The sequence below is a fragment of the Dreissena polymorpha genome, chromosome 14 (genome assembly GCF_020536995.1).
Source record: "Dreissena polymorpha isolate Duluth1 chromosome 14, UMN_Dpol_1.0, whole genome shotgun sequence".
NCBI classification, from domain to species: Eukaryota; Metazoa; Mollusca; class Bivalvia; order Myida; family Dreissenidae; genus Dreissena; species Dreissena polymorpha.
Window position 1 is genome coordinate 60203947 of NC_068368.1, and position 16887 is coordinate 60220833.

The 16887-nt window shown below is 31.5% G+C and overlaps 1 protein-coding gene across 1 annotated transcript; it reads left to right on the forward strand.

Moving 5' to 3' along the window:
• The first annotated feature begins 2164 nt into the window (after positions 1-2164).
• Positions 2165-11309, forward strand: LOC127858098 (uncharacterized). The gene is made up of 7 exons (XM_052394995.1): positions 2165-2280; positions 4826-4952; positions 5557-5689; positions 6409-6503; positions 6703-6822; positions 9068-9199; positions 9640-11309. The coding sequence occupies exons 1-7, from the start codon at positions 2261-2263 to the stop codon at positions 9949-9951; spliced, it is 939 nt and encodes a 312-aa protein (XP_052250955.1). The 5' UTR covers positions 2165-2260; the 3' UTR covers positions 9952-11309.
• The last annotated feature ends 5578 nt before the right edge of the window (positions 11310-16887 follow it).

A 16887-nucleotide genomic window follows, 5' to 3' on the forward strand; every position in this document is an offset into this window, starting at 1 on the left:
GACGAGGTAGGTCAGTGAAGTCAATCTGAATGCATCTTTTCCTGGTAATTATGTCAGATGCGAAATAAACATTGGCCGTCTCTTTGTTTATTACTTACATCACCATTATCTGAATATTAGGCAATTAATGACACCTGGTTCAGCTGATTCCAATTTACTCACTTAGTGTTTATTGCATACAATAAATTGTAAACAAGTGGTCATTTAACACAGCTACGTCCCGCAGCTTTAAAGAATCATTGATGTTCAAATATTGAGAAGATGCTTGGATGAAATCAAAGTAAGTTTAAAGCATGCTATCATTTTGTTCTGAAAATGCCACGATTTTTGTTTCAAAGATTTGGTAACTGTTTACCTTCACATTTGGCAAAACGTTTGTAATCGTACCGTTTTAAGGTATCGAATTTATGTCGATAAAAGGGGACCAAACAACGCTATAGGATTAAATTGATATACAAAATAACGTATGATATAAAACAGCTAATCAGGGTGAACTAGCAGGCAGAGTATGTCAGTAAAGTAGGCAGAGGCATGCAACCCAGTTGTCTATATATGCAGTAACTGTTGCCTTATTTAATATGCATGCCATGCATTTATATTAATAATTGTTATTTCACCTAAAGCAGCATTTGAATGTATATTAGAAACAAAATAGAAACATTATCTTGATATAATCTGTTGCAAGCTACTATAGCCTTAGCCACTGTCTAGTTCACTTCTCTTAAGTAGCTAGCATAATAAGGTGCAAATGGTTGATAGTAGGTGTAAAAGGTGTTTGGAACATATCATTAAGTTACTGAAATTATGCCCCCAACGTATTGATTCATAGTGTTGATGAAACTGGGTTTTATGTGAGTCAAAAATATTTGAGGTACAAAAGCGACATGGTTTGCGTAACAACTTACGAGGTCCGGTAAAATTAGTTGAGGTCAAGTAACCTTCCAAAGTTATCTGCATGTGTTACTTTAAGGAATTTCTGAAACAATTATTCATATGGGCGAGTCATTGTCTATTTCATTGTAAATGTGATTTCTTTTCTATATATCATGAACCTCTCCCCAGACGTTTTCCGTTTAAACTTTTCAATTTTCAGATCCGATGCTTTTGCGTTTCTTGTGACTTCTTTGTCTGTACACATGTTGCAAATATAGTACATTCGATCCTGCTTCTTCACATCACATACATTAAAAAAAACAATTTTATTTAGGAAAATAACATCTGCTCCATAAAGAGATGTATCAATTGATTCAAGTTTTCACATGTTTTATACAAGCATGTAACTGGCAAACAAAGCACCCAGAACGGCCTTAGTCTGCAACGACTGTGACTGTGTTGATGGTGGTTAATCACATTTTCACTTGGAATATGTCTCTGCATTTTCATTGACTTTCGAGACGGTTTTCTTTAATACAGTGTTCACTCTTGAGATGTCATCTCGGAGATCAAACCTATTTACATTATCATATATTCCTCGGGACACACATTTTCTTTCTTTGTTTTCCTCCTTGTATTCGAATCATATTTTAAAAAAAGGTCTGTTTTAAAATATTATTTTCTGAATATTGCGCCGGAAATTTTCCTTTTCAGTTCTGGTTTTGGTTTTTTTCTTTCCGTCTTCGAACGTTTAAAACTGTTGTAGGAAAACATCATTAGTAAGATAGATTTCTGAACCATATTTTTCGAAAATGTTATCAATAGTTATTTTGATTGGGTTCTCGGAAATACTTTCCTGAGTGCTCTCAGTTCAACTCTTCGACTAATTCGACAGAAAATCGCATATCGAGCTACATTGCGCGCTTATGAATCTTACCGGATAAAAACAGATATTTAATCAAATTTCATATAGCATTGGACAAAAAACTTATTTTCTTGAGCGGTATAGTGGTAACCGTGTTAAAGAAAACCCACACAACTACTTTAAAGTTCGATACTTTAAGGTACGTTAATTATGCAATATACATCCCGGATAAATATGTCATAATAATAAACACAAAGAATCAGTAACAGTAGTCAATAATTATACCCAATTACATTTTAAATACAAGTAATGAAATAACGTTTAAATTGTTTATACATAAAAGTACATGCGTGTTTAAAACAGTATGAAATGACCGCGCATTTCAGTTTATTTAAAGACCACATAACAGCTGTTATCTTGGGATTCCTGCAATGAGTCAATAGGACGCTGTGTCGTAATGGTCGCGTTTATTGTTAAGAGGAAAGTTTATACATTTTTAATACACACGTTGGAGGTAAACAGATGGAAGTTAAAAAGTCAAGGTAGACGCTTATAGATGTCGTAATTGCAATCAACAATAGTTGTTATCATTTTTTTAACATTCAGCTTTAAGATGATGTATTTTCATTATCATGCATTCTACACATTTGCACATTTATCGACACCCGCCATATTCGAATGGGTAAATATCGAAACATTTACTTGGTTCAATATTAAAACAGTATAAGATGCTGAACTATGTAAGTATTTTCATAGCAATACTGTATTTTATTATTTAAAACGATTTTTTAATATACGTGTATATGTGTACACGTTTGTTTTGTATACACTTATACAATTCACTACAATATACTTTCGATTTGGTTATTGCACGACCTAATTATCAGTGCATGCTTGTATAATCGTACTTGTAAGATTTTAACGTTCAAGAATTCTGAAATACGGATCTCATAGTGTTGGTTGTAGTTGTGTTGAAATGAATAGGGCACAATGAATAAAACATGTAAACAAACAGGAACGTTGATATACATAGTAGTTTTAAATCGACGATGTAAACATATTCACCATGCATACAGTGTCGTTTTACCATATTCACTTATCCTATACTATATTTCCCGTAGCCGATGGACATTATCATATAATATATAATATTATCTATAATATTATATATTATGTTCTTCTTTTAAATATATATAGAATATAATGTGAGTTTTGGATAAACGTCAAGTTCATCATGCGAGGCTTAGAACCGATGTAGCGCGAGGCTTGCGAGGGTTCGAGCCGAGCATGATAAACTTGATCTTTATACAAAACTCACATAATATTCTATTTATCCTATTATTTCCTCCCTATTTTCCATTAATAAATATCAAATATAGCATTTTTTGACGATTTTGTTTCCCGTTGTTGACAAAAACAGATTCTCCAATTTTTGGAAAAACCCAAATCTGATCTAACAATAGCGATAGTATAAAGCTCAAGTTTATACGATCGTTGTTTTTCTATCGTTTTTCATCTAGTAATTAGATAAAGATGTAGTCCTACAGAAAACACTTTTTTATCGGAAAGTTTCCTTATTTTAACACATATTACAGAACAGAACATAATAATTTATTTCGACTTAAGCATATATACAGCTCATCACCATAAACATAACTTTTCAATAACAGCATGCGTTTTAAATACATACAAAACATACATCGTTTCGAAGAAATATCAATTTAAAAACGAATGAAATACAACATGTTTATTGAGAATGTCACATGAGTGAGGTTAATACATAGTGATCACATAATGTAAAAAATGTAGTTTAATAATTGCACCGTGTCTAACATTATTCTAAGCTTATTGTTATTGTGAAAAATATATAATTTATCCTACATATATAGGACATGTTATCGCGTTTTAAAGCATTTTAAACAAAACATGGCTAGTTTTCTTAACACCATTTTACTTGAGCTATTAAGTAGTTAGATAAACGTGAACATTTTTTTTGCTAGATCTATAATACTTTGGAATTAATGTATTACTATCATCGTCATAGTTGATCTCTGGCAATTTTCTGGTGTCTACCCGTTTCAATAAATAATTTGTGAGACGGCAAACGTAATTAAGCAATAATGTTCCTATGTTTTTTATTTTCAACAATATTAAGATATGCAGATCTGTCTAATATTGGTTTTAATTCCTTATATAACAATATTGCCCCAAAATGTTTTCCTTAGTATTAATATAGTGATCCAAACTGTGGTAGGACAATCTTCAAACAATGCTCTATCCAAACATGGCGATCTTCTATCCATGTTCATATACTAGCCCATTTCCATCTTCTATCCAACAATGTTCGTTTCGACAAGATTTGTTTAATATTCAACGAAATATCCATCTACTATCAATACAATATTTGTTAGCTATTCAAACAAAGTCCTTCTAATATCAAAACAATATTCATTTACTTTAAAAACAAGTCTGTAAAGTTTACAAACAATATCCGGCTTTCATTTAGAATTGTAATTCATTTACCTATCAATGTAAATCAACTATCTATACATAATTTGTTTACTACCCAAACAATGGACTTCCACTATCTAAACGCATTGTTTCTGAGACAAACATGAAACTATCCAAACTATGCCGATCTACTTTGCAAAAGATGTACTCAACGTTTCATATAAAGTCCATTTACTATCCAATGGCACACATATCCTACCTAATTAGTTTCTATCTGCTATTCAAACAACGTTAACTGACCTTCCAAACATTATCCATTCCAACAAAATGTGTATTACATAATATTGAAACAACGTTCATCTATGTTTAAAACAACTTAGTACAGAGATTTCCTAATTTAATTTTGAAAATGTATAGCTACTTTGGAAACTTAGGCAATTGTGTACATAGGCAATGTATGCTATTTGAAATCAATATCAAAACATGTATTATATAATACAACACAAGGTTTCATAAAAGTCAAGTTCCAAGTTTAAAACATTAAAAACGACGTTATTTGAATATAACAAAGATTAACCACGTTCATAAACACATGTTCGCAACCATATTTTTATAAATTATTTGCTCTTTCTAAAGTCAAAAGAAACGAAGTTTGGACGACTCTCAATCCGATGCGTCGTCAACATCGAGCTATCTGCTAGTTACAGGCAAAACTCAGAGCGAGCATAATGATGACAGTTCATATTATACGCAGAGTTTTGAGGTACACAATTCCCATATGTTTGTACTTAAATAATAACGTAGTTATGTTCGTTTTATTTGGACAAACATACATGCGAATTAGCATTTTGAAAATTAACACCGCACACGTACAGTGTAAGCATTGAAAAGTGCCGTTTATCACACAACGTAATTATGAAATTTTGTTAATAATATAGAACTTAGTTTTATTAATTTGCAATTAAATTAAATTGCTACCTTCAGTATTTTGTTTCTTTTATTTACACCCGTATGCTTTTGGATTTATTTTGAGTCAGGTGTTTCGTTTATCACAAACCTATATATCGGGTAAAATGCAAATTGTTTACATAAAAGGTTCCAATATGATGGTCAAAACTTCGATAATGTTATATCTATACATAATTGAGGAAGATATCACTGCAAAAATATTGAGACTTATGTAAATGTATTGCATCAGCATATGATTTCAGTCACAACAGGAACTGTTTAGTTCAATTTACATGGCAACACTGTAATGTGTGATATTTAGACCTCTACCGCATACACCTATTCAGCATATATCCAGAACATTAAAGTAGTATGTATGTGTTTGAGTGTACTTTGATATGGCATGTCATCCCGTTCAGAGTAACATGACTGATCAAGATGAAGAGGGTCCGGATGATGAAGCGGCAAAAACAGTAGGCTCACCGGCGACATATGAAGATTTGAGAGAAGAGATCATGAACATATGTAAGAATGGATGCAAATTCATTATAGGTAATGCCTTCAGTTTTTTTACGTAATGTTTTATTGTCTGTGTTTGTTTTATTATTATTGGTGTTTTTTTCGGAGGCGCTGCATTATCATACGGTTAATATATATGTTATATGAATTCACATAACATTTTAACTGATGGTAACAAATCTGATAACTATTATATATTGCCATTTATTTCTGTTGACTTCCTTTAATGTATTAGGCGTTTATTTCATTTCATAAACTGCCTTTCAAAAACCAACGATGTTTGAACCGTGGATTAATAAATGACAGTTTACTAGGTCCGTACGGATGTTTTGGTTGTTTAAAGTATTGTGTTTCATTCCTGTCAAATTAATGGTGATCTTCATTGTAATATAATATAAAGAAGTGAAACTCCAGCTGCTGAAACAGTATTGAATTCTTATCATAAACAATTTGTTGTCCCTTTATTTAAGGCAAGTGACCGATTGCTCAAACAGTACAAAACAGCACAAAACAGCACAATACAAAACAGCATAAACACATATAAGAATAAAGCTGGGGTCACCGCATTGAAACGGTCTATGCAAAGCATTGGGGGTTTAAACCGGTTTAAGAGCGCTCAACCTCACACTTGGCCCAGCAATATTCATGATACATTTAAGTGTAAATAAAATTTAATCTCATTACATTGTAACTCAAATTAAACAATAAAAAAAGGGAATTTAAACGCATTAATACATGTTTCTAAATTTCAGGTATTGACTATACAGTTAGCAATACGACACAAGGTAGTAGTAGTTTCGGTGGAAAGTGCCTCCATGATGTGTTGTCCGTCAATCCATACCAAAAGGTAGAAGGAACTGCACGACCTTTTTAAACTGAATAATCTACATGACACAGATTCAACAACTTAATGTACTGTTTTACTTGATACGAATACAAATTTACTCGATCCAATGTTTAAAACGATATTGCACAAACAAAAAAATTCCCGATGAATAAGAAAATAAATCCCCGCATATATGTATTGTATCTTAATTTGCTTTAAGGTAATTACCTGTCTTGGTGAAACGATTGAGAGTTTGATAGGAAACGAAGATGTCATCCATGCCTTTGGATTTGGTGATAGTAAAGTGAGGAATAAAGACGTCTTTCCTCTAAATCCAGATGTAAGCAAACCAGTTATTGTGCATGTGTGCACAGAAACAAAGACACTTACAATTGACCAGTCGCCAACTCCGCCCACATTTTGTCGATCAGCCAATCTGATATCGATTTTTCACACACCCCTCAGCAACGCTTATCTGGCCGCCATTTTGTCCGACAAACAAAGCGTGTTGTACAAATGGAATGGACGTATTTTTAAGAGTTTACACAGATTTTATATCAAATGCATGATCATTACTGTTCGATCATTATTCAAAATTGTAGGTGTTATACATACTTTATAAAAGGTTATTATTCTATCTTTATTTCTTGAACATATGAACGAGTAATGAGAAAACAAAAGCAATAAATAGTTTAACCACACCAGGTGTGTGTTCTATAAAACGTGTTATACCGTTTGATGCACAATATTATTAAGCAGTTTGGGCAACATAATAATTGCCACACGTGCTTATTAATCTCAGCGTAATTGTCGATGATTAATAAATAACAGTATGTTGCGTGGATCTCAGAATGAAGGAACATTAAGGTATTGTTAGGTACTGTACACAAGAAAAGAAAACTATTTAATTACTTAAATGATTTCCAATTATATATTTATTTTCTGTGGATCATAAACAAGGGAAATCATTATAAATTGTTAACTTAAATATTGTTTTAACTAAAGTAAAGACAACACAAAGGTGATTTCAACGCGGCTTAGCCAGCTTAAAGCGACTTCAAGTGTAAAATGTACGGCTTATAATACAACAACAACATTTCTAATACAACATATATTGATACGGGGAGAAATGTGAAAATTGCAATTAACATATAAGGGCCATCTTGTTATAAATAAACAAATGCATAATATGCTAAATGTATTCAATTCGAATGTTCGTGAACAGCACCGTAATACCAACATTTCATTTTTTGATAGTAAAATGTAACAGGTTCGCATTAAACATAAATGAAATAAAATGCATATTAGACTATCTGTTAATGAAACCACGAAATTAGGCCTGTATTAAATTATGGTTACAATCAAAATTTAATTTATATCCAAATAAAAAAATCGGTGTCTTTTTAAAAATAACACAATAAAACAAAGATCTAAACATTTTTAAGAAACTAAAAACCCATCATGATATGGATATGTCATTTGCATTTAATAAATATATTTTCAAAATTATATATGAATAGCCACCGGGTTCACTGTCAGACGGTTGAATACAAGTTCAAAATCAATATGAAATAAATGCTCATTTTTACAACGGAGTTTTCATCACTTCCCTATATAATATGTATAAGAAACGTTTCTGATAGTCAGTCTGCCGTTAACTCATTTATTTTGATTACGCCATTTCTCTCTAAAGTTTTTATGATTGTATTAACGTTTTACAAAGCAGTTTAGGTTAGTGTGCGGCTTTAATAATTTATTTTATAAAAAAGAGCATAATAAATCATTACAAATATAAAATTTCCCTCACGTAATCCGCTATAATTGCGATCTGCTTGTCGGAGTTTTCTAATCACCAGACCACGTGACTATGTGGGCGGAGCGATCGATAATTTGGCGACTGGTCAATTGTCAATTAAATCAAAAGAAACATTTTCATTTTGGAATGCTTGTTTCAAGTTCTTTTACACAATTATTCAATTTCTATGGTAAAAATGTATTTGAAATATAACGTGCATGCCTTCATCCCATTAGCTTTTCAATTACTTCTCCAAACTAACTTTGAAATACGAACATATTTTTTTTATTAATATAATTGTGAAAAAAGGAGATTTGTCCGAGTCAATTAAATTTATATTCAGTCTTTCTCAGAGTGATATTGATCTGATATACGCTTTTTAATCAATTTTGTTTGTGATTAAGTAAATATATATTAAGAATATTTCATGATTCCGGCAGCTGGTAATGCACCAGTTAATTGTATGTGGTTGTATTTCATAGATTTTATTATATGCCTAACGTTGTAAAACAGCATAACAAGTCATCAAGTCCAAAAAATACATACAATCCGAACATAAAATTAACATATTAAATCGCGCACGTATTTATACGCCATTGGTACAATAAAATAATTGACTAGTCCGTTATTTCCAGATATTTTATATGAAAACGGATTTCAGAGACTAAATTGGGGGTATATGTTGCTGTTATTTTTTTACACCAAAAGTAAATAAGTATTTATTTTATATAAAATATAGTTATAAAATAAATGTTATTATATCTTAACTAATATTAACTAATTTTCACAGAAACAGTGCAGAACGTTTTTGGATGTTTACGACTCGTACAACACCATTACAAATAGAATACGATTTGGTAACCCGACGGATTTTTCGCCAATAATAAACAAAGCGTTAGATATTGTGAACGAAACAAATGAGGTTAGTTTATGTATTATTTGGAAAAAAGACTAGTTGTTTGTTTTTTCACTGTTGAACAAATATAGACATAACGGCAATTATACTGTGACTTACATTTCACTATAACTTGTATTCTACCCATAAGAACACGTGAACGTATACGATAATGAAATTACAACGAGTTTTAATTGATATTTATAATCAAATAGAAATAATAAAGTAAATTATGTGTTTTGATAATACAACAAAAATGCACATTATGGGGAGTAAATTGTCACACTTTAAGATCTAACATGCAATTATTCTATTGTATAACTATTTAACATATTCATACAATGTCAGACGTGGATATATTTGATGATACACATTTAAACCTGTTAGTTATTACATGTCAAAGAATGTCATTGAAGTAGTGCTTTTTTTCGCATGAGCGAATAATATTATACCGGTTTTTGTTCTAGTTCCACGTCCTACTTATAATTTCGGACTGTCAAGTATCCGAGGTCAAAAGAACAAAAGACGCACTTATTCGAGCATCTCAATACGCTCTGTCCATCGTCGTCATTGGGATTGGTGATGGCCCATGGACATTGATGGAACAAATGGAGGCTACTGGTAATCGTGATGAGAAAATGTCTAACTTTAATTTTGTGAATTATAACCACATAGTGTCTAAAGCCGCGAATCCAGATGTTGAAGTAGCAGAGGCGATTCTGCAAAACATGAAGAGCCAACGGCGTTTTCTACATGATATGGGTTATCTTGAGGATTAGACAAAATAGCCAGCAAATGATAAAATACATTTCGGACACGACAAAGCATGTTATTTCAGTGATAACTTACCACATGTCTATGACGTTAACGTGTGCGTTGTTTTTGTTTAATTTCTAGCGAATGTTGTGTGTCAAACTTTTGCAATGGATCTCTTGTCAGCAGCAATCAAAACGCCATATTTTAATATCTCTAGTGCTGGGGCAGCAAACGTTTAACGTTGATTTATTTGGACATGTGTCTGTTACTGTGTCCATGTTTCTAACTATTCTAAACAACCTTTATAAGAACAAGAAATATCTCACTCGCTGGTATGCCTTCTCGGAATCCATAGAATGAAGGACGTGTTTTTACCGGGAAAATAAATTTAATAAACTCGGTAATAAGTTGTAAACGGACAAAATAAAAATTCAAATACATACAACGATACTAAGAACTACTGTATAATTGTTTTAAAGCAAGAACACTTAAGATTTTAGTTTTACATTAAGTGTGTGTTAGGCCAAACTATTTTAATTTGGATGGGCGCCGCCATCTTGAAAATTAACGTAGATACTTGTTCGTAGAATAGTCAACTAAACAGACATGTCCACAAAAACGGCAAAATAATAATCCTCCAATAAAATTATACAGTGATTGGAAAGCGAAAACACACTAGTACACGTGACAGCGAGTTGAACTGGAATATTAACGAAATAGTTGGTGTTGAAAAACAGAATAAATAGGGGGAAATGGCTTAATCTATAAAAAAAAACTCCTGCAACTTGATCGTACACGCGATTCACTTGTTCATATCCAAACTAAAATGTTCGGGCTAACAAAAACATCAAACTGCTGTTTTTGCAACGTAAACACATGACGATCTTGTACAGTATACTACTAGTATTAAATAAATGACTGAAAAATATGTTCAGTATATTGTAACATTATCTTGATTATCCTTTGATCCAAACATACACAAAACTGATAATTATTAATTAAGATACTAAGAATGGTATCGAGATAATGATTAAAGATAAAAGCATGCAGTCTTATAGTGCGTGTAAATTTATTGTACAATGTTAGCAATACCTTCTGTGTTTGCATTTATAACATACTATTGGTTAAGAATATGTTAGCCTGTAATTTATGCATTTCTTATGAATAATGAATTCATGACATGCTACTAGTGTGGACTCAACTCGAGCTTATAGATATCATATATGCATTTATTACATATTACCGTTTAAGAACCAATTGCTGATTTTATTGTTTGCAAAAAATGTATTGCTCGTTATTAGTGTCGACTCAATTGGTGCTTTAATGTGCCTGTATATTTTACACGTTTGATGGTAAAGAAATAAAGAAATACCAAAATTTAGTATAGAATCATGTATATATATTAGTGAACTTTCAAATTTGCGATTGTTAAGTATAAAAAATGTGTCATTACGATAAAGATCTAAACAGCTGGATTGTATTCTGAAATGTGTAATACACATTTATGCATTGTATATATATATATATATATATATATATATATATATATATATATATATATATATATATATATATATATATATATATATAATTTAACACTAAACTATTTCATTTATGTACATGGATATAACGTTGTTTGTTAAAAACTTAGCATTTAAATAGACAGTTTTTTATAGACATTTAAATAGACAGTTATCGATTTCTCTGATAAAATAAATTACTTGTAATTTATTTACATGCTTGTTTTTATATTTTAAGAAAACACATTTTAGACTAGTAAACCTTTTCGGAGTAAATCTTTGGCATACTTTATATAAATTATGAACAAATCCACTACTTGTTTAGAATATTATCGATATAATAAAACATGTTAAATTAATGCTCACTATAGTATGTAAGAGCTCGTTTTCATAATTAAATATGCACAACACAACGAAAATACCAATAAACTTCATGATTATTCTAAAAATTAGTTTTTTTATAAGTGTCAATGCTAATTATTTGAAGATATATTAACTATATTAATATTTAGTGATGACAATAATGTTGACTCTTGAGGACATGGTCAAACAAGGAAACTAATTATGTTTATGTATTGGAAATACATGTAGTATAATGCAGTAGGCTATTGCTATTTGGATGTCAATGTCGATTGTGGCGTATAACATAGTATAAGTGCTTGTAAATTAAGGTGCTAAATGCAAAAAAAATGATATATTGACATATGTACACAGACAAATTTAGCCAACGTGTTTTCATAATGGATTTTATCTTCCTCTGTTATATTTAATCATTATTCATTGCCATTAACTAAATACATCATGTTTTCATCCATCTCTCTTTTCGTTCCTTTTTATTTGACACTTAACCTCTGAAAACTACTTAAGATAGACTTCCGTAAAACATTTTATCCTGTCAAATGCCTTTAAATCAGTCTGATAAACAGGTAATTTAATAACCCAAACATTATAAGGCTAGTTGACCAATTAACCTAATAACCAACTGTTTTACTGTAAAATGAATGTTGACGAAATGACGTCATTATACTAGCGAAATTCTCCGGTGAAACTCTTTTACAATGTATATGAACGTTTAAAAAATGCATAAAATAAAATGAAAATGTGTTGGATTCGGTGGAATGACATGATAAATAAAATACTAGGTTGGTGACGTGGATGAAGAATGGTTATCTGGCTCGTCTGAGGATCTTATCGCGTGAGCCGAACCTACGACTTGCCAGATAACCATTCTCCATCCACGTCACCAACCTATTATCCTCTATATACAACACAAATTACTGCATGCCAAATAAAGTGTCTGTTGAACCTAAACGTCTTTTATGGAATGCATTGAAGATATAGTTCACTTTACTTACAGAACGACTGAGATTGAACATAGCTTGTGTATTTTCTTAATATCTGCGATATTTCAATGACGCCCGAATTGGTCTGGGAAACAGAAATAACATGTGGTTTTATATTCGTTTGTTTATTTATGTGCAAATAGTTAAGAAGTTAGTCTTTTTTGGTCTTCGCAAATTACAAAAAGAATAATTAATATGCAGCCTTTAATACAGTGACAACGAAAATAAACGCGACATAGCCTTCGATTGTATATGTTGTAATATACAAATGAGTGTATCTATATTAAATACAATATATATTAACATTTTTACAATGTGCATCAAAAAGTATACTATGACTAAATATTCTTTGCCAGTACAAAAGATTGGATAAAAAAGTCGACTAAAAAACAAAATATACTTACATTGTATAAAAGTACGACCATAAATGATATGACCTAAGACGCTCAATGTCGATCACTCTTCGCATTTACAACAATAATGATCATTGACTTAAGTCGACCGACTTTTATATCATTTATTTACCATGCACTCATCCAATTGATTGAAAGAGATATTAAACGTGAAAATCGTTGGTTATCTACAAAAGATTTTAGCGGTGTATCTTGTATTACACAATAACTGATTTTTTGATGTGATAGGCACTTATTCCCCGATAGTCTCGCGGTACTTAAGGATGAATCATTCGCGTCTAATCACCATTACATGTTTATGTATCATATACATGCTTTAATTGATCATTTTTTCTTTTATTTCATTTTCAAATTACCTTATTATAAAATATTTTCAAATGTCTTTACATCAAAAACATCTTCTTTGTTTAAATATAATGCATACATTCTGGTTTGAATTAATGATTTATTTATAAATGGAAAAATAGTATTTTTTCAAGCTGTGAACATTTTCAGCGGATTTAAAAAAAAACAAGCGTGAGTCCTTTTAATTTTTTTTTTATTTTATCATCTTTTCTTAATTGTAAACCCTTTAATATTTGGGTTAAGCAAAGCATGCAGTAATATATTTATCACGAATAACCAGTTTACAAGGTCATTTGTGTAAGTAAGTGTAGGTTTGATAATATAAATTGAAATTTATAAAAACCTTATTTAATAAAGTTAATGCCAACATTTACTTGATTTTTGACGATGCTGCCAAGCAGCTCGTCTAAGTAATCATAAAATGAACACATTCTTCACAATGGCGACCTATGTAAAAGACCGAGCCAGTCCGATAGGGATAGCTCGATTTTTTCTAATCGACATACCTCGCTGATTATCGTTGATAAAGGTAAAGGAAGCTCAGCTATAAATAGGACAGCATATTCTGGAGAAAAGATTTAATAATAGTTTGAAAACGTTAAATCAGTTATATTGAATCCATTATATGTTTATAGATCATTGAAACAACTATGCATTTTCTGTATTGTACTTGACATTTGTCGTGATTCTGTTAATAAATTGCGAATAAAACATGTGTTATTTACGTTTTACGCGATCATGAGTGTAAAGGAAACGAATTATTTCGAACCTGCCATTTGTAAACGTTATAGCGAGTGCGGTATATAAACAGCATAATAGCCGTCTGACATCTACCAGGTCGGGCTACCGTAACCTCGTGAAGAGGCCAGTAGGACTTGTAAATAAACTCTGAAACACACTCGTCTGACATCTATCAAACTCGCTCTTATGCGTGGTTTCTCATTTTGCACATTTAATAAACTTTTCAAACAGAAATTACAGAGCCACATCAGTGCACATACTATGTTTGATAATTCATTCGTTTGTTGGATATTGTTTGCTGTTTTAAAACACATATTAGGTCATATAGCGTAGATTTAGTTAATCTTACCATGTGTTCATGGGCGAACTCACGTTTTCAAGTGCTCTCACGACTATGTACTCATACCTTCTTTCGGGAACCATCATGAAATTATTGCCGTACAAACATGCCTAAGCTAATTGAATTAAAGAAAAAACAATAATCAAAAGAGAAAAATTATGTGAAATCAAGTCCGTACACATAACATCATTAACTAACGAAAGCAAGGAAACAACGACATATAAAGTTTGTTATGATATGCGTGTGAAATTAAAGAGCATGGTGTAATTTAAGAGCATGTCAAGTTGTGAATATATCTGCTGAAACGTAATGTTATAACCCACACACGTTTTACTGTCACATAACGATTTTTAAGATAAGTGGTACAGAAATACACGTCGAATATCTTTTTAAAGATATTTCTTGCTATACTTGATCGAGAATGTAACCCGCCTACCAGTTTCTTTGAATGGGTGAAGTTTCCCAAGGGTACTTCTTCCCCGTACCCCAAAATGTTTTTCTCGTACCAAACATTTTTCGTAACCAATTTTTTTCGTACCCAATTTTTTTCGTTCCCAATTTTTTTTTCGAACCCAAATTTTTTTCCTACCTAATTTTTGTCCTACCCAAATTGTTTTGTAACCAAAATTTGTGTTTTTGGCATAATTTTTGTACCGAAATTTTTGTACCCATTTTTTTCGTACCCACAGACACAATTGTGGTGATGTAGATAAACTTAAATTGATGCTTTTATATCAATCCTCTTCAAAAGCATCGTCACACCAGTACTGTCAGTACTTTGATTCTAAATTATAACTTGATACATTCCTATTTATTAGATAATATTTGTTCTGTCTCTTACGCAATACAATACTTACACAATGATGATCATACGTGTACAATGCTCACAAATGCAAAGCTATTTTACTAGAAGCCTTGCTAAAAAACACAAACACAAACAGAATAATATACATTTTTTCGCATCGGAACTTGAAAACGGTATTGAAATTCCCTGTATTGTAAATCTTCAGGCGACTATAATATCAGTTAACGTGAAACAAAAGCGAGTATTATATGTCATGACTGGAATCGATTAAAAAATTATAGTGATCACCGTACACAGCTTCGATGCACCAACCCAATTATAAAATAGGTTTCATTGCCAGAAATTAAACAAAAATAGATTTAATAACAAAGAAAGAGTAGCGCAACAGTTATTGATTTATATTCTATTTACAAATAATAGCAGACTGTTGCAAAAACATTTAACATCTTATCTTTAGAAAACCTCTTATGATGTTTCACAAAAAAATAATAGAAATGTGTTATTGTATTGTGTTACTTGTGTTCATTCCCGCTGATACAATTAAACACAAATATATGTTCGGCATTACCTCGATACATTATAACGCTTGAACGCTTACATATTCTTTGGTTACAGCAATAAGCAGGCATATAAAATGGCGGATCAAGAGGCAAAATCCTCCGCATTTTTAGTAGTAAACGGACGCCTCGACTCTGCAGTAAATGCACACTTTGGAACGTGGTTTTATTAAGTTTTAATTGTACACTGAGGTTGATAATATTTGGCTGAAAAAGGTAATAAGCGGTACAAATGACCGACGGTGTTGAACAAAAAACATAATTATATATCGTACAGTCATTTCGACACACATCTGTTAGTATACCAAAAGAACACAATATGTGCAATTTTTGTTATAAATATTTACTTGCGTGTTAAACGTTTAAAAACAATTATCATATACAAAACACGTATGAATTTTAGTATGTAGCATAACCAATAATTGAGTAGCAACTAAACAGGTATTTGTTAATATAGAAAAGTATTGTGCAGAGTGATGTTAAATAATGTAAATTATCGATATATAATGTATCCTTGGAAGGGCAATGAATTTCATACATCGCATAGTTGGATTATGTATATAAATTTGAGCCTCGCACTTTAACAAGGAGGTTTAATGAATGTGCGTTTAAAGTGTCGCCCAAGATTAGCCTGTGTAGTCCGCAGAACAATATACAAGCGGAAAGTGTCTTCCCTGATTAGCCTGTGCGGACAGCACAGGCTTATATGAGGCGACACTTAACGCACATAAATTGAAAAAACCTTTTCAGAGAGCGTGGCTCATATCTACTTGTTATCTGACAGTCAAGCGATGTGAGTTCGGATTCCGACAAAATCAGTGGCGATACTATCAGTGACGACTTTCAAAAGATCCATGTGAACCCCGATCATTATTTCTCATTTGAAGACGTGAGG

Coding starts and splice junctions, on each gene's coding strand:
- LOC127858098 (XM_052394995.1), top strand. CDS start 2,261: ATGGAAGTTAAAAAGTCAAG. Junction 4,953..5,556: donor ATTATACGCAGAGTTTTGAG/GTACACAATTCC, acceptor CATCCCGTTCAG/AGTAACATGACTGATCAAGA. Junction 9,200..9,639: donor TTGTGAACGAAACAAATGAG/GTTAGTTTATGT, acceptor TTTTTGTTCTAG/TTCCACGTCCTACTTATAAT.